The sequence below is a fragment of the Semicossyphus pulcher genome, unplaced genomic scaffold (assembly GCF_022749685.1).
Source record: "Semicossyphus pulcher isolate SPU_LCO1_2020_fin unplaced genomic scaffold, fSemPul1.0.p SCAF_2, whole genome shotgun sequence".
NCBI lineage: Eukaryota > Metazoa > Chordata > Actinopteri > Labriformes > Labridae > Semicossyphus > Semicossyphus pulcher.
The window spans coordinates 13,188,491-13,211,850 of NW_027211693.1; the positions used below are offsets into that span (position 1 = coordinate 13,188,491).

General features: G+C 40.6%; 1 protein-coding gene across 1 annotated transcript in view; it reads left to right on the forward strand.

Moving 5' to 3' along the window:
• The first annotated feature begins 5,414 nt into the window (after positions 1–5,414).
• Positions 5,415–23,360, forward strand: part of rab28 (RAB28, member RAS oncogene family) — a 31,427-nt gene continuing 13,481 nt past the window's right edge. The window contains exons 1-4 of the mRNA XM_069669969.1: positions 5,415–5,817; positions 11,892–11,988; positions 14,841–14,929; positions 17,177–17,306. Coding sequence (XP_069526070.1) covers positions 5,743–5,817; positions 11,892–11,988; positions 14,841–14,929; positions 17,177–17,306 — 391 coding nt within the window. The 5' untranslated portion in view covers positions 5,415–5,742. The remainder of the gene's footprint in view (positions 5,818–11,891; positions 11,989–14,840; positions 14,930–17,176; positions 17,307–23,360) is intronic.

Consider the following 23,360-nt stretch of genomic DNA (forward strand, 5'->3'; position numbering starts at 1 on the left):
GAACTCCGTGACTATATTTATTCATTTTTGTTTTATTATTTCGCTCCCAGGAAATCAAACTAACTTTATTTTGTTTCTGACAAGAGGAGGAGCGTCTCTGATTGAACTGCCTCATCGTGTTGTCCAGGACAAACCAGGGGGTTCCCACACATCTTAAGACGACATTTCTCATTAATATGCAATAAAATCACAATTTATTTGAGCGGGGAACACTGGACTTCCTCTTAAAATGTCAGTATGTTAACCTCTGAGGAGGGACTCAGTAATAAGTATTCTTCTCTTTGCTCGGGAGACCTCTGAGGCCCCCCGGACCCCTCTGTGGGAACCGGCGGCCTAAGTAGACTGAACATGTCACCTTATGTTGGTTTATATTTTACATGCGCCTTCCTACCTCTGCAGTGATTGGAACCTGGCATATTCCATTGACTTTCCATATAACTGTCTCTGTTGCAGGTTGTGTTTTTATTTTTCTTGCTGTGTTTGTAAAGGTAAGATATTTCGGCACTTTTGAGCATATACGTTTTATTATTATTTCAATGTAAAAACGCATTATGGTGTGTGTGCGTGTGGACATGTACAGTGTCAGACTGAAGAGGAGAGGAGGCGTTTTTTTTGGTGCCCTGAGAGTGATCATGTGGCAGGAAGCAAAACAGACCAACTGAAATGTACATGTGTTATTTGTGTTAAATGACTGTTTAGACATTAAAACATATCAGGCATAAACAACACTTCAGTTTTTATTTAAAGTTTTTTATTTGAAGTTTCATATTAGGACGAATTTTAATCTGAGTTGTCAGATTTCACCAAAGAATTAACAACGCATTTATAATTTTAGAATGCAGGGGCTTACAAGTTATTTGACTTTGCAGCTCAGTGACAAATAAAAAAACATTATTATACACAATTACTTAATGCTTTAAATTATATCGCTGCTAAAACCGTACATCCTCTCACACCGTACAAACGGATACAAACACGACGTGTTGCGTTCTTCTTTTCTGACCATTAAGTCATCTAACAATTTGAATTAATTAAAATCGGCCTACATACAAGACTGAAACTACTTGTAAATACTTAAATTGTTATTTTCTCACTAGCACACTGGTTTAGGACAACTATATTTAAATCGTATAATACAGGAACAGCCTTAAACCAAAATAGCCAAATATAGAATAATTAGAAAACAGTTTTTTCCAGCTTTATCCTGCGCATTTTCTCGTGTTCAGTCGAATCTGTCTTTATTTTGTTCTCAGTATAGTCCTAGACTTTCTCATCAAGCTACAAACTCACAACCTGTCGGTGTCATCCGGGCCACTATGGCTTTCTTCCCCAAACACACCTGTCAAGCCATGATGAATAGCTGTGTGAGTCCCGGACAGGGCAAACTGACAGCTACCTTTAGGGCTGCATGTCAACACAAGGAGAGGGGTATTCCGGGGTTAAGGAGGCCCATGTCACTGTGCATAAGAAGGGTGAAAAAGGGGGTGTTCAATTTGAGTTGTTAGTTGGCAAACCATGTGTTGTTTTTTTTAAACAGGACACTGCCTTAAGCAGGTCTTTCTGATTTTAGGCTTCATACAACAATATACAACATACTAAAAACAGAACGGCGCCTATATGTCCTAATATCTGATCTCCTTGATGCAGGTATAGACGCCACCAGAGGCCATCTCCAGCAGCACTGATGCTCCTCATTGGCTGCTCGGAGGCTGCAAAGGGACAGAGAGGGATACTGAGGAGTGGACCGTCCCACATAACTTCCTTTCGTACCTGCATGTGGAGATATCTGATATAGAGGGCAGTATCGCGGCTGTTTTTTCTTTCAACCTGTGATCGTTGAAATGCAAACACCCTCATAGGTTTGCATTGTCCCCATCCCAGCGTCTCCCCGATATTGTATGTGTACCTGATCAACGTTTAGAGTAATTCAATAATACTCATTGTATTTATCAATTAAGCTGTGAGTGTAAACTATAGATTACGTTTTTTTCTTTCATTTTTTAATGGGATGACTACACCCGAATATGTTTTTTATTTGCACCTTGTTACATCTAGTTAATTAATTACGCACGTAAAGGAACTTTACGCACAGGTAACTTTTTTTGTACGTACTAGTCAACCAAAAGTAACTCCTTACACATTTGTTTTATTTCTGTACGCAACACGTTTTCTGTAACAGGAGCAAAGCGTTGAGTTTGGGAATTTTAACCACAGAGGTGTTCTTCCTGAGTTATTTGCCTTCTTCTGTCATTTCTGAGCAAGCTCAGCATTTTTTATTGATGGTAGAAATTTGGCATTCAATCGGCAATTATTATTTTATTGAGTTTAGTTTTGCAGTAGTTAATGAGCTGACGGCTATTCACAATAATGTCTGATAAGGAACAACCACAGTTTACCTTTGAAAAGACTCGTGTATGCGTGTCTTTTGCGGCAGAGCTGTCGCAGGAGAGAGACGCAGCCTTGCGATAAACGATGCTCTAAAATACTGTGGATCTCTCCTTTAAATGTCTCTAGTTAACAGATTACACTGCAAAAACACTGCATATGTTAACCGTTAAAGCTTAATCTAATCAAAAGGGCCTAGTTAGAAAACAGTTGATTTATTTAATTATCTGAATTAATCGTTGTTAAAAACTATTTTTCTTTTGTTTTTTGTGTAAATCTTGCACGGAGGTTATCTCAGTGACAGGGTCTTTTTTATTAGTTTTCCTGAAACAAATTAAATGTAATTCCAAAGTTCCCTCCATCGAGACAAACAGTCATCCCCCCTCTGCAGTTTCAGATATAGGTTCTATGATAAATAACGTTTGATCAGCCTTTTTGTGTTTAACATGGAGCCAAATTTTAAAGTTATAAAATAGAAATACACCCATTTCTAAAATGTGTGCACAAATAGCTGAGGCTTTCATGTGTATCGCATCAACACTTAAATGTTGAATAGTGCTCTACTTTTCTGTTAACTCTTAGAAACATTTAGTAAAGCTTACATGATATTATTTGCAGAAATTTTATGCATCACTATTTCAAGGACTGAAAACCATGAATGGGTCAACTCAAATATCTTACAAGCACCTATTTAACAATCACAAATTCAGATTTTTGCAGGCCTATATGCTCAGTTTGAGGCACTGTTGAGCCTTACATTGAAAACATTTCCTCTTTAAGAAGAGATTAAATATTTTCTCCCTCCAGGCGATTTGTTACAGAATAAACTGATGAAATAAAATACAAGTTAATGACTGAACTTCGGCCTTGACCTTCATCACTTCTGCCTACAACCATTTAAAAAACAATTAGTCTTAATTTTGCTCTAAAGCTTTCTGTCTGCTTGTCTGTCAATCACACCCTCATGAGCAGTTTGTGTCAGTGCAACTGACTGACAGTCGCTGCCACCTACTTCAAAGTGGCCCAGGTGCAAATTCCTCCTCATCCCTCATGTTGCAGCGACGTCCTTCCCCTGCAGTGAAAAGCAAGTGTGAAAGACGAGGAGCGTGATTCAAAGACCGGCCTGTAAAACACTGAAGCTCTGATTTTACAGAAAAAAATGCAAAACAAATAACATGAAGACGTAAATTAGACACATTTGCAACACTTATCTCATGAAAAAGTGGACATATGGGGCATTTTCATTCATTTTTGTGCAGAGATCTTGTATTTCTCAACATTTCAGCTCGCACAGTTGAGATAAAAGTTGTATGCAGTGAAATATTCTTCTAGGAAATGTCTTTACGTCCAGCCCAACACGTTGTTTAAAAGCTATAATCGCAAAATTCTTCCACGAAAACCTTTTTTATGCCCCAATCCTCCTCTTTTCCAGATTCATAATAACACTGTAATGTGCGGGAGTCCTTTGTCTGATGAATTTTTTGCTTGAATAGTTTTGGTCAGGATAATTTCTGGTGATATCCCCAAAAACCTCAAATTTTAAAACATACACATTGGTTTAAAAATATTATTAATAAAGATCCTGATCATGTTAAAACATCTGAATATTTCCACCTTGAATCATGTTTCTGAAACCACATTTTCCCCAGTGATGCTTCCCTTATATTTAACATTGAACCCATTGGGAATAATTTCCTAATACACCAGAGACAAATGACACAAATTAACTTAAAAATGTTCTACTTTGTCACTTTATCCAACCCTGTAAAAGTAATAATAGTAATATTAATCATATTTCATTTGGTAGATACATTAGTGTGTCATAGAGCAATCACATTACACAGCTGGTAAGATATTCTATTTACACTGGGAGACTGTTCAGCTGTGGAAAGAACAGAAATAGGCCTGTCTATCTATGAGCAGGATGCCAGAACAGAACAGAACTTTACTGAGGGCAATAAACCTAAAGGTGGCTTTAAGTGTTTGCTGGCACTTCACAGAAACTTTTTTTACACTATTTAGCAGAGATCTGCGGCTTCATTCGGTCAGAATTTTAATTATTAATACCTGAAACATTTTGATATAATTATGCATGTGTAAGGAGCGTTGGAAGTGCATTAGAAATCATTATTTAATAGAGATATCTACAACAGTCTAAATTTAATAACTTGACCACAATCAACCAATAAATAAACATAATATTTTATTAAATAGTTTCATGTTTACAAATCTCTTTGTGGAAGACCTTTTGTATTAAGATAAGATAATCCTTTATTGATCCCCAGAGGGGAATTTCTCTCTCTACTAAAGTAAAGAGAAAATGAGAATTCCACATATCTTAAATACGTATGTTGAATAAAGGGTGTGTGTGTGTGTGTGTGTGAGAGAGAGAGAGAGTACGAAAGAGAAGGAAGGAATGTTAACAGATGGAGACAAAGGATTATGAAATAATGTTATTTTAACCTTAAATAGCATGTAGTGGACATATTCAGATCATTAACTAAAGTAAAAGATACAATACTACACTTGTGTATAAAACTAAACAATGACACTAGTATACTGTCATATGTCATATAGGCTAATGACATGAAAGTAGGCTATATAAGAATATTGATATTGCATTATTACTGATGCATGAACTTTGATGTTGTATGTGGTAAAGATGGAGCAGATAATAAATTAATATAGTGTTTGGTAGTTTATTCATCAAAATTAATAAGATCTTATGTTTTGAGCATAAATCTTCAGCTGTCAAAATATGAAGGGGAGTCAAATGTGGAATTTCCAGCAACAAAGTAACAAAAAAAATTCAACTAAAGTATTATAAAAACGTACCCAAGTGTAATACTTGAGCAATTAATTACTTTAAGCCACTGATTTAAGATTCGTTACTTTGTTTCTGTAATTTTAGGCCTTTGTCTTTTGGGTTTTCAAAATTTTTAGACTCACACTTTGACCTTTGTTACCATGGCAACGGCTACGCGTCATACAGGACGCAACCACGGCAGAGGCGATTGGGTTTCCGGTTCTGATATTTTCTCGTGACGGCAACGGGGCCTCGCGAAATAGTGGAAATATTTATTTAGTGAAATGCCAAACTGTGGTCTCCGGCTCGTTTTTCGGTAGCTCTTGCACACGCTTTAACCGAAAATCAGTGAACACCGCGGTGGCAGTGTGTGAGTGGAGCATGCCGAGCCGAGCACAGCAACAGTGTTAGTAGAGTCAAAATGGCGTCTGTTTGCCCACTCCACTGCTGTTTAATCCATCTGTGATTAGCCTGAGATTCAGCTGCCTGTGCCTATTTTTTTTAGTGTTTTGGGTTTCCACACTGATACAGTCGGAGCACATTGCAGCATCATGTCGGACTCGGAGGAGGACAGCCAGGACAGGCAGCTTAAAATGGTAGTTATTGGAGACGGTGCGTGTGGGAAGGTGAGACCATCACAGACACACACAGAACTTGCACACACTCAACGTAAGTGAAGAAAATAGACTTTGAGCACTGGCTTCTAAACAACGACAGTGCCTTTTTGTTCGTTTGTTTATATCAGTATCCAGCCGTTGACGCTGCTCATCCTGACGCCGCACTTCCCAGTCACCATGGCGACGACGCTAATCGAGCTAGCTAAATTAGTTAGCAGCTAACACCATCAATGGCTAATAGAGCAAGACCACATAATGGGATATAAGTAACGCCATAGTGGTCATGTAGGATTAACTAAAGCCTAGCTGTTAGACATTTTGTTACCTTCTTCGGCTTTGTTTAATGTTTTTGCTTTAGCTTTAGTCCCAGACGTTTAAATGACACAAATACGCTAAAACTAACTCAAATACGTTACATTTAGCCTAGTACATTTCTGAAACGAATGCATCTCTCTCTCTCAACTGTTACTTGTACTATTCATTGGTATAATATATAAGGTATTTTATATTTCTACATCACTACATTTCTTGAGGAAATATTGTACAATGTTATTCTATTACAGCTGAATGTAACTGTCAACTTTAGTCACTATTTACTTAAAAATAATCAAAAAAATACATCAATATGTGTATAGTATACCTAATATTACCAGCTGCAGCATAAATGCATCAATAATTAACATTCAACTACATTATATCTATTATTCTCAAATGGGCTATTCTTAAAAAAAAAGTGCATTTATGTTTGGTACTCAGTCACTCAGTTTACTGCCAATTAGGTTTACACATACAAGAAATGTGTCTTGATATTTTGGTGCAAGAACAATTAACACAGAAGTAGAATAACAATAAGTAAAAAGCTATTTAAAAGTAGTACCCCTACTGTCAGGGACCTTAAATAGAATTTAGCTAGAAATAGACAATAAGAATAAGATATAAAAAAGCAATTTAATACAACATATGTACACCAGGTGTAGCCTAATTAAAGAGCTCTACAGAGGTGCAGGATTGTGCAAGATGATGGCAGTTCAAATATTTAACAGTATAAAAAAAAAAACAGAGCAAGGTAAACTTACCGTATGTAGTCCAGTGCCCGTTAATGTAACGCATAAATCTGCATTTAAGACTTAACATTAATGTAATGTTGAGAGGATGAGAGTCCCTGTCATGTGGGAGGTTGGGTTGGGGACGGGGCATTATTGATGAAGTTTATGCGGATGACAGTTATACTAAGTTCCCTAGTCATACATAAAACCTGTCATTGTATAGGTAAATGTAAATCATTTTTGAAGGCCTTCCTCTGTTGCCTGATGTTTTTTTCAATTGTTACTTAAGAGTCAATAAAATGGGTAAAAATCCCAGTGGATGGAGGTGGATTATATTTCAGATGCCCGGGAGGTCACAGCTCACTAGATGCCATTCTAACAGAAGCTAACAGTGGACGGCAAACTTGATATTTCTTTTAGTGCGACAGTAAAATTGCTTCTCTGTATAGATTTAATAATACAACAACATGAGATAACAATTCAACTAGAGCATCTTTAGAATTAGCTTAATACTTCTGATAAAATCATACAGAAACACTGTGATGGTCTAAAGAAAAAAGATGTAGCATTATGACTGACCACATAATTAGGTTGTCCATCCACATTCTGAATGACAGATTTTTATTCGATTGAGTTATTGAGAGGAGAGATCATGCGTTTAACCTAAACACATTGTAATGACAGCACGGCAAAGTCAATATGAATGATTGGGTTAATAAACAAACAACATATGTAGCACAATACCTGCTCGTAGTTGAAATGGAAAGTATTTCTGTATTGTTAACTTTTGGGAAAAGTCACAGTCTTAAAATCATTTTGCTCACTTTTGAGGCTCTATTGAAAAACCAGTGTCCTACTTTACAAAGTTGTAAAATAGGAGAAAAGATATGTTTAGATTTGACTCTGTCTCAAGATACTGTAGCATTATGGATTTAAATCTGACAAAGATCTGGTGTTATAAACCTATTAGATCTTACTGGACCTTAATCCATGTTGCATGTGCCTTTTAAATGTAATTATATGCTACATGACTATTGCTGTATTAGATAGTAACTGAGCTTATAGGCTTACACTGTGTTGATTCTTGTTTTGCTTTAACTGCCTTTTAAATTTTGCTAGCTCATCAAAAGGCGTCCAGTTAAATTACCAGTGTTGATAACTTAAGGCTAAAGCTTAATAAAACAGTTAGTCATACTGGTAGATACTGTAGCTCTAGTCCTGCATCTTGCTGCATCTCCATACATTTGTTAATTGGCCAGCCAACCAAATTCTACACCTGTATTAGGCTAAGTCTGCTTTTTTAAAATGTATATGATTCCTGTGGCCTTAATTAACAGACAATAAGTTACCCATATAAGTTACTCATTTGAGGACAACACATGACATCACCTTAAAATTCCCCTTTTCAAATAGTTTATCTAAACAAAATGCATCCTTTATTTTTTTTATATTTTTATGGGGAATATAGCTAGATGATGAATTATCACAGTCCCTACATTTGTCATACACTTAGGGGCTGCTGCTACTGCTTTAACTGTGGGTAAAAAGCTCCACTGTACAGTATTACACAGTGTGTGACAGTTGCTTAGCCTGGCTCTTTCAGGTAGTGGTTGTTTTCCATCAGTACACGTCTTTTCTCCTGGCCAAGAACCCCTGTATGCATTTGGCTCCAGAGTGAAGCCCCATTTAAGAAAATTATGTCTGGGAAATGTTTCTGATTTGTTTTTACTTGAGTGTGAAGACTTTATTTAATGTAAGAAATATTCTTTTTCTCAGTGCATTGTCTCTTTATTTGCTAAATTTACTAATGGTGTAGGACAGTTGATGGGACTGAATGAATCAGTATGTTTATTAAAATAATAATAATAATAAGATGTAGATTAAAACCTGTTACCTACATCCTTCAGACACCAATTATATGCAGCAAAGCGTGGAGGTTGGCATGACAATTCAGGTATGTTTCGTCTTCAATGCGTCTCGGATTCCCGAATGAGTGAGCATGAATGTAAGGCTGGGATCATCAAGTGTCTTTCAGCAACACATCCCCTTTCCTAACTAATCTCTGCTTCCTCTGGGATTAAGAAAATGAATGTAGCTGTAATGGTGAAACCCAAAGAGAAAAATGAATGTTCTCATTCTGGAAAGTCGACATTTTCTTTTGGGGGAGGGGGGGTTAGAGAACACACACAACTCAGTTCCCAGTAGATACGCTACATTAATAACCCTCCTCACGCTGCTGCCAGGTGTCAGCCCGTCACTGTCTGAATGACTTACCTGCTTGTCTGTGTTGGGCAGAAAACAGGAGCCCTGCCCCCCATTTGAGAAGGCACCACTGACTGACATCTTGAATGCCGTTTCCCCCCTTATTAATGTCAATTTGCTCAGCAAATTGCAATCGGATCAGTTTGTCTTGGACAGCTTTTCGGTGGTATTTTTGCTTGTGGTTGGTTGTCCATTCAGAAATATAGGGAAATGTGGGAAGGCCTGTCCACCTGAGCACGATGTTTTTAAAATATGGAGTCTCACGTTTAGCCAGGCTCTTAAGGAGCTGGGGCTGACTTACACACAGGTCTATTTTTCAACCAGAGTTATAAGCCTCTCAGTTTTTCTGACTGTTTGCTGTTCTCCTTCCCAAAGGGTAAAAAGGAGCTTTAGGTACACGTCCTGTACATTAATGGACACTATTGCATCTCAGTGTTTATATTTACAGTCAAACTTTCCATCAGAATACCAACAATTATATATTTTTCTTAACTGTTTACGGAGAATAAAGAGCAAGCTTTGATGCGACGCTGCAAAAAAATTCCACGGCATCTCTCACATGAGTTGCATCACATGGACTCAGTCAGCTTTCCATATTTTTTCCCTCTCTCTAAGTTTCTTGTTACAGCAGAACTTCCCCCATTTCCCGGCATTGGTATCATTGGTGACCCTGCACTGTTCTCTGTTGGAGTGTCAGGATTACGCCAGCTTTTACATTCGCTGGTTAGTTCCAATTGTACGTTGGAAAAAAAGGGCTACGTTGAGGGAGGAGAGCCAAGCTACTGGAATGCCAAGACAAATGACCGACTGGGCCAACGCGAGCATGTGGAATACATTTTTGCTGTCCGAGCTTGTTATTCCTGTGTTGTCAGTGATTGTTTGGGCTACTTAAATGGCCGATTTTCTCCTTGTTGCGTCAGTCACCTCCAGTAATTTTTCAGTCACTCATGAGCTCGTGACACGCTCCGCGGGCTGGGATTAAAAGAGGCTCTAGGCTAGTGAACTTTTACAAGAGTTAGGTGGATAAAACATTATTCTACAAGAGGAAATTTGCAAAAGTCAGGGTTACACATAGAATTAAGAACAATAAACAAATAGAAATCCATGCCAGGATAAACATAAAGGTTTGACACTAAAGGTTGCAGCCACTAAGAAAAATTAAGAGGTTTTCTTTTCAAATTACATTCCGCCTTCCCTGCAGTAATTTACAACAAATCCAGTTATACTTGAACATTATTTGGCGAAATCTAAACCTGAGTATGAATGGAAGTGTATAGGCTTTGACTAAAGTGAAAGCTTAGTCGACTGAAAGAGAGATTTTACTCTCAGCGATTGTCAAGTACCACATAAAAATGCATTTGCTGCCACATGAACACTCAGAGAATCCCACAGCTTCACTTCTCTGATGTGTTTATGTAAGCACACCGCTCTAAAGATAGCTAATAGACATTCAGCACTTCATTTTCCCCCCCCCTGTCCTCATCCATCAAAATGAATTAAACTTGGCATGTCAAGTCTAGGCTACGGATTCCCATGGATTGCAGGAGAGCCCCTAACATGCTATTTTTTCTCCTCCTGAAACACGACAGTGACAGTGATGGAGGTTTTATAATTTGTGGCAATTATTGTGTCTGCAGTCTGGAGGCATGACACATACTGCGACACCTGTTTTTGTAATTCACATTGATTTTCGCTGTCAGAACTGTGGCAGGGCAGCGAGACAGCAGCGGAGGAGGCAGACAATTACATCAGCGTGCCGTCCAGTCAATCATGACGTTCTTGAAGGTTCTTAAAATGGATTTGTAATGATGAAATTAATGTCCAAAAAGTGCATAATTCAGGATTGCATCGCCGAAAAGTCATGGCTGCATGCTTTTCTGAAAAGGAATTACTTAGAGGTGTTGGGATATGATAAATTGTACCTTAGTAATTTAAAGACCAGCTCCAGTCATGTTTTAAGACATATAAAATGCTCATGCATCTCCTCCTTCTTCCTCATTAAAAACTGCCCCTCCGTCGCGAAAACAAAACACGTCTCTGCCATCGGTTAGTGGCAACTTGATGAAACTTAGCCAGCTTGAAATGTAGTAAGTAGCAGTAGTAACGTTAATGTTAGTAGTCGGCAGTGAGTTTGCAAAAATGACGATGACGGTTACAGCTGGCTCATGCATCGCCTAAGTGGTTGCCATAGGTTGCACATAATGATATGCATAGCGTCACCCCGTCCATTAACGGGACTGGCTCCTTAGGTTTGTGACGTCTCAAACCTGCCAATCTGAAAACGTGTTGTTCAGCCTGTCCTTGGTACACTGTAGTTTAAAAGCAGACAGGCCCAGCCATGGAGATGACTGCTGATGTTGTTCCTGATGTGTCTTGTAGCACATGAAGAACACCACATGGAGATGTTTACAAGGTTAAACACTTGATTTTCACTGGACGGGGTCTTTAAGAAATTGTAAAAGACTTCTGTTTTTTCTAAATTTGCTCACCACCAAAATTTACATTCTTAGAAAGTTTAAAAACTGTATTTTAAAACTGATAAAAAACTGTATTTTCCCTGAACCATGCTGTGTTTTTGACTTGGTTTTATATATGTGGATATAGTTTATAAGGCAACTACTATTCAATGAATCAAGGTTTCTTTTATATACACAAACCATTCTCTTTAGAAAAACACTTAACCTCTTTTCATTCCATATTTTTAGCCCTGTTGATTGCTGCAGAGGCGTTCTGGCTCTCATTCTCCGTGTCTCTCCCTTTGTGTCTCTGTTTCAGACATCACTCGCCACCAGGTTTGCACAGGAGGCCTTTGGGAAGCAGTACAAACAAACCATCGGCCTGGATTTCTTTCTGAAGAGAATAAGCCTTCCAGGTGAGACACCTTCAAAATCTTTTGGGAGTGCTCGCTTGTTCGGAGTCTCAGCACCGATACCTGTGTTGCTCAAGCAGATAGTGGCGGACTGTAAACTTGTTAATTTAATGAAATACTGAGAATATGTATTAAGCAAGATTGTACTCAGACAAACAGGCTTAACATAAGGTTGTTTTTTGTGTACTTACTTAACATTTTGACTGTTAAAAAAGATCCAGAACATTTTAATTCAAAACCGCACAAGAGGCCTGTTGTTCCACCGTCATTTTCTGTCACATTTTTATTTCTCAGATTTCTGGCTCTGTTCATAATTTCTTGTTCTACCCTTTCCAGGCAGAGTTTGTTCTTCAGGTTAACTCGCTGAATGTATCTTTTCTGTTAGTTCCTCATTGTGGAGTGTCTGCCACTTCTCAGGCTTATTCACTCTGAAAGCTCTTCTCTCCTGAGCAAACAGCACTTTTTTTTTAAGGAATCCACAAGGCCAATGGACAGCTTATGTCCAAACGGGCGAGCCTCGCTCATAATTCTGTGGGCACAGTACAGAGTAAATACATTAACATTTTATATCCATATCGCTGATCCCCAAGTTCAACTGATCTTTGTCCTGCACCACATAAAACATTCATGTTCTTATTTGTATATGTCGAACCCGCAGAAATAAAGCCACACTCTGTCCCCCCTTAGATCTGTAAAATGAATGTTTATTGACTAATGCTATATTTAGAAGAAAGCAATCCATTTCTACTTCCTACCATGTGAAATGGGGATTTTCTGCATTTTAAATGGCTTTTCTAAAACCCTGCCAAGGCCTAAGCTCCAGAAATCTGCAAAGTGTCTCCATTCTTTCATTACTAATAAAACAACATTAAGCAAGGGCAAATTAAGTGCTAAAAGTAAAAGTTATGCCGGTTTGTGAGCTGGCTGAAGGATTGTGTTTTGATTTTGTGTCAGTTTCAGCTTATGAGACTTAGGAGAACTAAACCCCCAAAAATGTTGTGGTGGAGTCAGGATGAAAAGAGCCAACCATAAGCACAGGCTGCTCTCAACTGCTTAATGCGAACTCGAACAAATGCTGTTAATCGTCTGACCTCTCTTTCCAGTAAGTTTCTCCCCTGAAAGCATCACTGATCTCTTCACTGTTAAATGTAACCTTTGTTTAAATGCAGCGTACGTGCGTCCGTATCACCGGGGCAGCGGCAACACTAGGTCCAACACCGGAGTTGTTAAATGGCCCATTTTCTGGGGAATTGGGTGTTGATGAGCTGATGAAGAGGAGGGTGGCTGTGCTAGCTGGGTGGTCCCAAACTAGGACCCCCACCCTGCCTTGTATTGGAGAGGTTGTGTGGCTCTCCGGGTCTCTGTGGGGCTGTAAGGGTCTGTTGCAGCAGGGGGAGAGTAGCCTATAGCCAGTGTTGGCCCCTCTCACCATGAAGGCCCAGCTTGTCAAAGTTAATGTACATTTTCCAACGCAGGGAGAGGTGAGGCGAGGCCGACTGGCACACAACAGCCTCCTCTGTGTGTGCTTTTTATAACAATACCTCCTCCAGATGTCTCTGCCAAACCAGTGAGGTACGGGCACCGAATGGGACTGACTACAGGGGAAGGTTTCCTGATAAGTTCTGTCAGATGGTAACTTGCAGAACCTTTGTATGCTTTGTATGCGTCCACCTCACATCACACGCTTATCTCATGACAAAGCCTTTTTATTGACCCTGTTATCATCTTTAAAGTTTAAAGTCTGTCGGCCTCACCATTGCAGCTTCAACTTCTTGCAATTCGTAAAACATCAGCCCTGTCGAGTCAGCGTAAATCTTTGAAACACACATAAAGCTAGTGTCCAGACATGGTGGATGGGTGGGGATGGCTCGTTATAACACCAAGTAACCGTTATTCATTGCACTCCTCAATGTAGCTTTACATTGACACTGTATAGTCTAGATGTAGTGACTGTGAACCTCAGCGTTTCCTTCCTCTGCTTTAAAAAGGGGACTTATGAAGGGGTTGAGTCGTCCAGCCGTGTCCACAGTGTACGCTCTGCTCTCCATCGCCGCTCCAGCCCAGCGCAGAGGCCCTCATCACACCAACATAAACTCCTCGCTGTCTGGTCCTCCCCCCTTCTCTTTTTTTTTTTTTTTCAACCACCCCTTTCATTTTCCAGAGGAAGAAAATATTCATTTGGATTTGGTTTTTTGTGCGCTTCTTCCTCTCTCAACCTCTTTCTTTCTCTTTCCACACGCACGAGGACAAGAGTCTTCTTTTCCTCTTTTTTTTGTGTTTAATTATTGCTATTTTCCTTAACAGCACATAATTCTCCTCACTTTCCTAACTTGGCAGGATACAGTACAATGCAAACAGCTCTTCCCGGGCTAATAAGAAGTCTTTTTTTTGTAAGGCCAGAGTATTGAGAATGTTTAAATTAGAGGGTAAGGATACCTTTTCATCCCCCTTGATCTTTGGACTGGATATTCTTGGATGTGAGGTGTGGGTGACCTTCCAAGCAAGAGCGTTTAGCATGAAAGATGAATCGCTGATTTATTGTTTCCATTATGTACATCAACAACGTTGACTTTTATTATAGAAATCGCTCACCAAAAATACAGGCTCCAGTTTCAGCTGACTCCTTATTTCCTCAGGATTATTAGCTTTGTTAAAACAATCAAAACAATCAGCCAGAATGGAAACCCACAAATAAAACGGTTGTTTTTTTTCATTTTCATTTAATTGATAGTGAACAGAGCATTCTTAGAGAAGAAAATGAACCTACGGCCTGAAACATACAGTCTATGTCCCCTTTGTAGAGCTGATTTGTACTTTTATTCTGATGGTATATCTGTCTCTTTTCTTTCCTGCAGGTAATATGAACGTTACTCTGCAGGTGTGGGACATCGGAGGCCAAACGTTAGGAGGGAAGATGCTGGACAAATATGTATATGGAGCTCATGTAAGGTCACACACACACACACACGCATACAATTTCACTCTAAATCTTCTGTTGCTACGTGCATCTCTGGTTTGTACTGCAGCTTCCGCTTCTGCTTTCCGGACTTAAAGTAATAATCTTGAAGATTTTCATTTAAATAAATGTCTGTTAACTCACTATCTATCGCCTAATGAGGTAACACAATGGTGATTGAGCCTATGGCCCACTGATGAAAGCCTTTGCATTTGCAGTATTATGGACTGGGAGCCTGTGGCGACATTCGCAAAAAAAATCACAAGCGGTGCCCAGTTAGTGACGCGTTTTCCATCAGCCAGCAGTGGTTGGTCTGCCAGAGAGGGTAAGCGGAGCTAAGCGGCTGCTTTTCCGGTCTCTGCAAGTGTTGTGAGTAAACAGTAATCTACTATGGCTGAACAAACAAAGAAAAGATCGATGACTACAGATACAACTTCAAAAAGAAGTAAATAAGTGAAGAAAAAGAAACAAATTCGACGCTCAGATGAAGGCAAACAGTCTAAAAAGGAAAGTGGCCGTCAGCAAGGAAAATCAAGAGTTACAACCGGAGCGTCACACATGCAACACTGTCTGGATATCTGGGAAGTGTGCTCCCTCAATAACCATTTATCGCCATAGGTGCAGCCAAAGAGAACGAAACTGAGATCTTTGAGATCACCACTTTAATTCTTTTATTCCTTCAACAAAAACTTTCTTTGAGGCCATCAGCCCCATGAAGGAAATGTGTAAATGTACAAACCAACTGCTGTAGATGTTTCTGATAAAGTAATAGGAATCAAAGAAACTATAAGTCTATCTGACAGTTCAGGTTTTCTTTTACTGTCTCGGCAGCCTCATTCAAAGGCCTAAACTTCCTCCCTCTAGAGCTAAATCATAATAAGCTGTTATTTGGGTTTACAATGAGTGTAGCATGGGAAAAACACTTTAAAAATTGTAGCTACAATTTGATGTTTTTGGTCAGATTGAAAAAAAGTTAACAATTTTGCATTTGCACACTTTAATGCTCAATTTAATCTGAATTGATTTAAAGTAATCCTGAGTATTTTACGGAGAAATAGTCTAGTAGTTTATCTATTTACCATCTACAACAGCCAAGCTCTCTGCAAACACTGTAATTTGTGTCAGTGCGTGCTTGTTTGCACAAATGCCAGAGACATCAGCGTCCACAGGTAGCCTTGTTGCTATAGTTGAGTGCTGTCTGTCACCTCCAGAATGTCTCTGGTTTGAAGAGGCCTACTTAAAGACCATGGTCTGTCCAATCTGAGACCCATACTGCAAAGAAGGTCTACCATTCGGGCAGCTACCTGATGTTACATATCATGAAAATTACAAGTTCTTTTTATCTACCCTAATAGTGTGTACTGTAAATTATGCATGTCTGCAGCATTTCCTTTACTGCCTCTCTCCTTCACGAACGTGTCGTACATCATTGCCACATTACGACACTTTGCTTAGGGAGTTTCTCGTCAGCGCTGCATGGAACTTTCACACCTATTGTTCGCCACTGTGCGTCCTGTAATCAATCATGGCTGTTCTGAGAGACTCGCAGTAATTGTCAGAGGCCTGAGCTGTCGTCACCGACCTTGCGTGTTGTGACAGTGCGTGTCTGCCGAACAAAAAGCAACAGACACCCCTTCAGTCGTGTTGCATCATGCAGCAAAAGTCGAGACATTTACCGCGTCTCTCGTTCATTTCCAGAAAGTAGTGATAGCAGACAGTTGAGACGTGTGATTATTTATCTTGAATTATGCCAACAGCTCTTGTATCTGTGTTTACTCTTTGATTAATTCATGTGTCCGTGTAAACCGGCTCGAGTGTTTGCTCAGACATGGCTCTGGTTTTGTTGCATGAGTGTTTCTGCAGTGCATGCAGTGTTGAGGATTACACAGGGAGGAGGGAAATGTCTATAGGGCAGACAGCCTTCATTCATTAGGTCAGATAGTAGATAACCAAACCTCACCTCTTGTCTGCACTGAATTCAGGACTGTGCTTACAAAACTGAAAACTGTTTATGGACTTGGATTCACAGTCTTACTGCTACCTGAGATTATGTGTGAGTGTGTCACCTCCTCTAAGAAGAGGAGCAGTGCCACCTACTGTTCCCTTGCTCCCTCAATAATACCTATGTAAATATGAATGCACATGAAATTAAGCTGTGTACTCACGTCAAGCATAATGTTGAGCTGCTTGAATTAAAGTCTGAGTATGGTGTTCCTTTCTGTTTTTCGGTTGCAGGGGGTTCTCCTGGTTTACGACATCACAAACTACCAGAGCTTTGAGAATCTGGAGGATTGGTTCAGCATGGTGAAGAAGGCCAACGAGGAGTCTGACATCCAGCCTGTCATCTCCCTGATAGGGAACAAAAGTGAGAATAACGCATACACACATTTTAATTCCTTGTTTTACTTAGCAGGGAAGAAGCACAAAAGTTTGGAAATTGCTTTTATTTAAATTTTACTAAGTAAGCAGCACACAAACAAGGTTATCTTATACTTATTGGATTGAGTTTTTCTCTTTTCGTTTCACCCTGATGCATTTTTCACTTTGCGTGTCTGTGTTTGTGTGTGGAGGAGTGAGTGTTTGATGGTAGCAGACGTGTTTGTTAGAGCACCAGAACTGATCGGTGTGATAAGCCCGTTGATAAGAGAGTGAGGTTTCGGAGCGATGGGAATGCTGATGTTTGTGAACTTTGGGGAGTGACTGAAGATGATTTAAGATCCACCAGCCAGCGGACCTAGGGCACCGCTTATCTGTGCAACCCCCCCCTCCCAGTCAGTACCCACCACCCCCGACCCCCCTCTCCTTCAGCCAAAGCTTTGCTTCTGTCCCGAGTCATTGGTTAAGAAGAGGCACTCGACGTTAACCAGACGGCTCTCCTCCTATCAGCCTGCACCCATCCACCCATCTCCAAAATAAAGAGTAATAATGATGACTCTTTTTAAACATCCCCTTGACAGATGTGGAGTCATGGCTGCCGCAGTGTTATTGCAAAGTGGGGCGTCGGTGTGTGTGTGTGTGTAATGGTGACTGTCCACCTTCCTGAGCGATGATGAACGGTCAACAGAGTGGTGCCTGCACACAGGAAGCTCTCGCTAATGTTACTCGCCGAGGGGGCCACAGGTCACGCTTTAATTCGTCTGTCTAGAGCAGATTCTCTTGTCTTAGCATCCGTTGCATCACTTAATGCCCCGGCTTTAACAGTGGGCGCCTCTGTATTTAGGCTAGGTTTTGGGTTTGCTGGTGAGTGTGTGTACTGTAATATTTGAGTAGTCTTCATCCCGCTGTCAGGCTCCTCACCCCCACACTTGCAAAGTAATTCTCCCCCTAATGGCTCTATTGCTGAGAATGGCCCATGTGTGTTTTTTTTGTTCCTACACACTGAAAAAAAGAAAAACAGAATCCCACACAGATTGCCCCACTAGGAGCAATCAATTACATTGCAGGACTTCATGAATCCATGACCCTCCTATGGATTTTAGTCTAACTTTTTAGCTGGAAATGTGCACACCTACATTTTTAATTCACTTTTTTGTCTCCCACCATACCGTCTAACCATTTTAGGTATTGTAGTAGCAGTAGCATAGCATTTAATTTTTTTCTTCAACTTCTCACATTAACAGAAAGCTGAACATATGAATACACAGAATTCCTTTGGGAGTGGATATTGGATTTTATTTTAATGGTTCCCATGATGTTTAAGCGAGTGAGACATGTTTGTGACAACAGAAATAGAAGCACAGACATAACAAGGACCTTATAAAAACACCACAGATTTATGTCTCTTTGAGGACCCGTCTTAGGGGAGATTGTGGTGTTTCACCCCTCCGATTATTTAGTGTTTCCACTTCAGACAAACTTCAAGAAGCCATATCTTTTAAATGGATATTCAACTCATATTCTGCATGGGTTTCACATTTTTGGGTGTTTGTTGTTCACAGTGAAAAACTACGTAACATAAGATATCCGTGTTTTTCCAGAATGACATTTTTAAAAAGGTTGCCTCTGGAACGGGCCTTTCAGAACAGCTGCAGGTTTCTATGTAGAACCTTGCTTTCGCTGAAATCGACCAATCGTCATTCACCGTCATTCTCCTCAGGCTGCCTTCTTGCACTGGCTTGTAGTCAAGTCGTTGTCAAGATTTCAACTTACCATTCCAAAAACCTCCTGTCGATTCTGGCAGGCCGAATAACCGATCCCAGAGCAGCCATGTTTTCTACAACTTTGGAGTGACAGTGCGGTGCGGCCCCCCCCACGTTGGATCGCACACGTGGGGGAGGGGCTCTGCGATCACTCCAAATACTGTCGGCCAATCGTGGTTAAGCACTTACCTTTTACTTACGATAAGATAAGATGATCCTTTATTCGTCCCACAACGGGGACATTTACAGTGTTACAGCAGCAAAGTGGATAGTGCAACATTATAATAAAGGGCATATAAAAATAAGTAAGTACACAAATGTATCCTAAAAAATATGTACGGAGCTAATAAGATAAGTGAACAATGTATCGTAAATACCCAACAGACTAAATGAAAAACTAAGTCAGCAAGTGTACAGCATGAATGAATGAACAAATGGACCACCTGATGTAATAATTGAGAGAAGTATTGGACATGTTGAGAAGTGAGATAGTCATAGTCCACATTAATAAAATAATTAACTAAAAATAAGTATTGCATAAAATAAATAACTAAACAGCTTATACGTTTCAGGAGAAAAGAGGTTCCGAAAAATAATTCCATTTAAATATGTATACAATTTTTAAAACGAAACAAACTTTACCAACGTGATTCAAAAACACATTAGAATAAGAGAAAATTGATTGCATTGGTAAAATACGTCCCCTTAACGTCAACGCTTGCTGTGAATGTCATCTGCATAGTAGCACTAAGTGCTGCATGTCCAACTGAAAGTTTTGTCATTAAAGATTTTAAGTGCTCTTTATACATAGCGTCAACATGGAGGCCACAATCAAATGGGGCTCTGTTTGGCTTATTAACATTACATGTACCACAGTGTACATTGAGCTTACATTTCCTGAATTACCCAGTGCTGGCCTTCTAGTTTAATTTGAACACCGTCTTCTTTGCCCAGTGTACGTTTGGTAATTGAGCCTATGGACCAGACTGGTTCATTAATGATGCTGTCCCCTCCTCTCCTTACCCTGGCCTGACTGCCCTCCTGTGCCATGTCACAGCTGGGGGAACAACCTTTCCTTTCTTCGGCTTAGCATGGCCGGCTGGGGTTAAGTGTGCTTGTTAAGCACCAGTACGCTGCGCCCCCATGCACTCCGCATGCTGCCCAGAGCCTTGTGTTAAATAATGGCACCACTTGTAACAATTCAGAGAGGAAGCCAATGAAATGTTTTATTGAGGGCACACACAATTATTTAGGCAACTGCATGCACACACACTCGCAGACACTGACAAGGGGAACATGCACTTGGGTGAAGCGACACACTTGTGGAGTTTCTGGGAACACGCGGGTAATGGAAGAATGCTAAGCTCTTGGTCTGTCTAAACATACTATAACTGTTTATTACAGCACAGGCCAGTGTTTCGCCGTATGGTACACAGGAACCTCTCAAGAGAAATGTTGGCTTGTTGCGTAGTCATGTCCCCCACCACTCAACTGTTTCATTTTGAGTGGACTAATAAGTGCTCTGTGTTTTGATAGGGCTTAAAAAGATAAATTTGTTACTCTTTGCAGCTGCGTTTGGCCTTTTCACAAATGTTTGCCTTTTAGGTCCGAGATCGTCTGAAGTCACTGACTGGTTGCAGCTTATTATCACTGAATGGGACCCATCACCGTTTTAATATTGTTTATGTTACAATTCAAAATTAGAACCCATATTTCTCTGTAGACATTCAGCCTGTGTCGTTTATCAAACCAATTTGTTTTTATTAAGTGGAGATCGCAGGACCCCTGCTCCATCCCCACCCATCACCCTTCCCAGTGCGAGCACTCTCTCCCTCAGGAACTCCAGAGCATCCATCATGGACTTGTACAGCCCTTATTTGGGTGACTTAAATGGGTTCAGTTCTCTTAACCCCTCCTCATCACTCATGGCTTTTTGCTCAGAGGTTCTAACACTGTTCACTGCCGATCCACTCAGGCCTGCCATGGGAAACGTTCTCTTCTTCGGGGAGATAAGGTCCCCGCATGAGCAGACTTTGTACACTCAATTACGTCTTACCTGTCTTTCTCTTCTGCTCTGTTTCTTTTTCCACCGTCTTTCTTCTCCAAGTCTCTATCGTGCACCATCTCTCAAACACACTTGCACATTCATTTTCATCCCTGTGCAAACATTCACTCTTTCAGTGCCACACTCAGACTGACTGTTAACGCTTATCTCTCACATGTGTAGACCAGCACTTCTGCTGTTGCTGCATTTACTTACAGTAATGTCTTTTCATTGGCTCTGTGTCTTTGTTGTGTTAAACAACATGCGTGTGTTTGCTTTCTGCACGCTACGGCAGATCTCACCGCATACCGTTACCCGTCGCACTTCTCTCTCTGCAGTTTTCCATCCAGCCATGTGAAAGTTAAAGCGAAACATGGATCTCCCCTTACTCCTGATTCTCATGAAGCATGTCCTTGCCACCAACATTGTTGGTCTTGAGTTGTTTTGCCTCTTGGCAAGGTCTTTCCCCCTCCCAAGCTCACTCACCCCCGTCACCTCCCTGCCCCTGTAAAGCTGCCACAGTTCCTGTCTGTTCAGTGCAGGCCTGCACATTTCTTAATAGAGAGATGCTCAGAAGTCCAGGAGTGCAGAGGAGCTCAATGCGCTTCTGTTTTTGGTTTAGCTCAAAAATGTTTTTCCTGGCTCAACCCACTCGTACTTAGGTCCTCTTACAACAAACTAAAAGGTCCTAATTGCCCCCAAGGGAAAGGTTTAGCCACAATAGACATGTGGTGGGACAAAAGCCCAGTACTCCAACCCAGCACCCTCACCCCTCCCCAGATAGAGGGGATGAACACGTCAGCAGTGTCTGTTTTGCACTGTGGGTAGCGCAACCACAGGTTCGACACTGTAAAACATTATATATACAGTATATAGACCCAGTAAGGCAGGGTGTACGGTCGGGTAAAGATCTGGAATGTTTACAGTTTACAGCAAATCCAGTGTTTCCTGTTTCTCTTCACATTTTATGAAAGGTAAAGGGTGAGGACAGACGTGTATCAAATTGTCTCATTGACCGCTCTGACTGTAGCCTGCTGTCTGTCTGTAAATCTGGAAAAGATGGGAAATAGAGATTTAGGTAACAACAAGAATATGGAGGGATGATTGAAGAAATCCAGCTGTATTACACTGTGGCTGATAAGTCGGTGTACAATCACAGCTGCAGATGCTGGGACGTGTGTCCTGCAGTGATTCGCTAAATGATCTGTTTAATCCCACTCAGGTGGTTTTTCCCACTCAGCCTTTCGTTCTTTTAGCAAGAAGCAGAAGATTTGTTGCATTGCTCTAACGTTTAATTGTAACAACAGTTTGACCTAGCTTTCTTCCCCACGCTCATCTCTCCTGACTCTCATGCTTGTCGAAACATGGAAAGTCCTCATTCATTTTAGCCATCCATAAAGCAAATATTGTTGCACATGCAGTAGATGATCAGTCTTCGCATACCTTCTTGTGTGGTAAGTCATGGGCCATTAGAGTTGCACAGCACAGCTTAGCCACCTGACCTGAGTGCAGCCTGGAGCCCTCATCACGCTCAGGCTGTACTTTATTTCTCCACTGCTCCACAACATTGATATGGAGGAATTCTTGGAAGGGGTCTTGCTGACACAGTGCTGGGTAAATAACTGATTGATCTGGATCCACAGGCATATATTATTAAATGTATGTGAAATATCAACACAGTTTTTCTCTACTTTTTTTTTTTGTGATGTGAAATATTGCATCACTCTCTTTGCATTCTGCTTCAGGTTTGCACTTTGTTGATGTTTCCTCAGGCAGTTGTTTGCAGCCACACTTTTTATATAACAGTTCGCTGCTGTTGCGTGAAGCGAAATATGTAGGCAGATCCAATGCATCATTGGTCATAGAAGGACTTTATGAATATAAATAGACTTATAGGGATGCGATGCGTACAATTATGAAAGCTCCCCTGTGCTTTGTATAATTATTATAGCTCATAGTTACACTGCCGGCTCACAGAGGCATGTATTAACTCTCGCCTATAAAAGACCACTTAGTTTAACAGCAACAGGAGAGCTTGGAGGACATGGCCGGTGAAACCCGGGCAGCGTCTTGTGCGGTCGGCTCAGAACTGGGCCTTTTGTTCACTTTTCACGAGTCCTGGGAGCCCGTTAACCCAGCCTGCGAGGCCCTTTGGCCCCATGTTTTACCGTAGCAGTGACAGCCTGGCTCTCCAGCTCTCTCCCGGCTTGCAGAGCTACTGCTGGACACTCTGTTA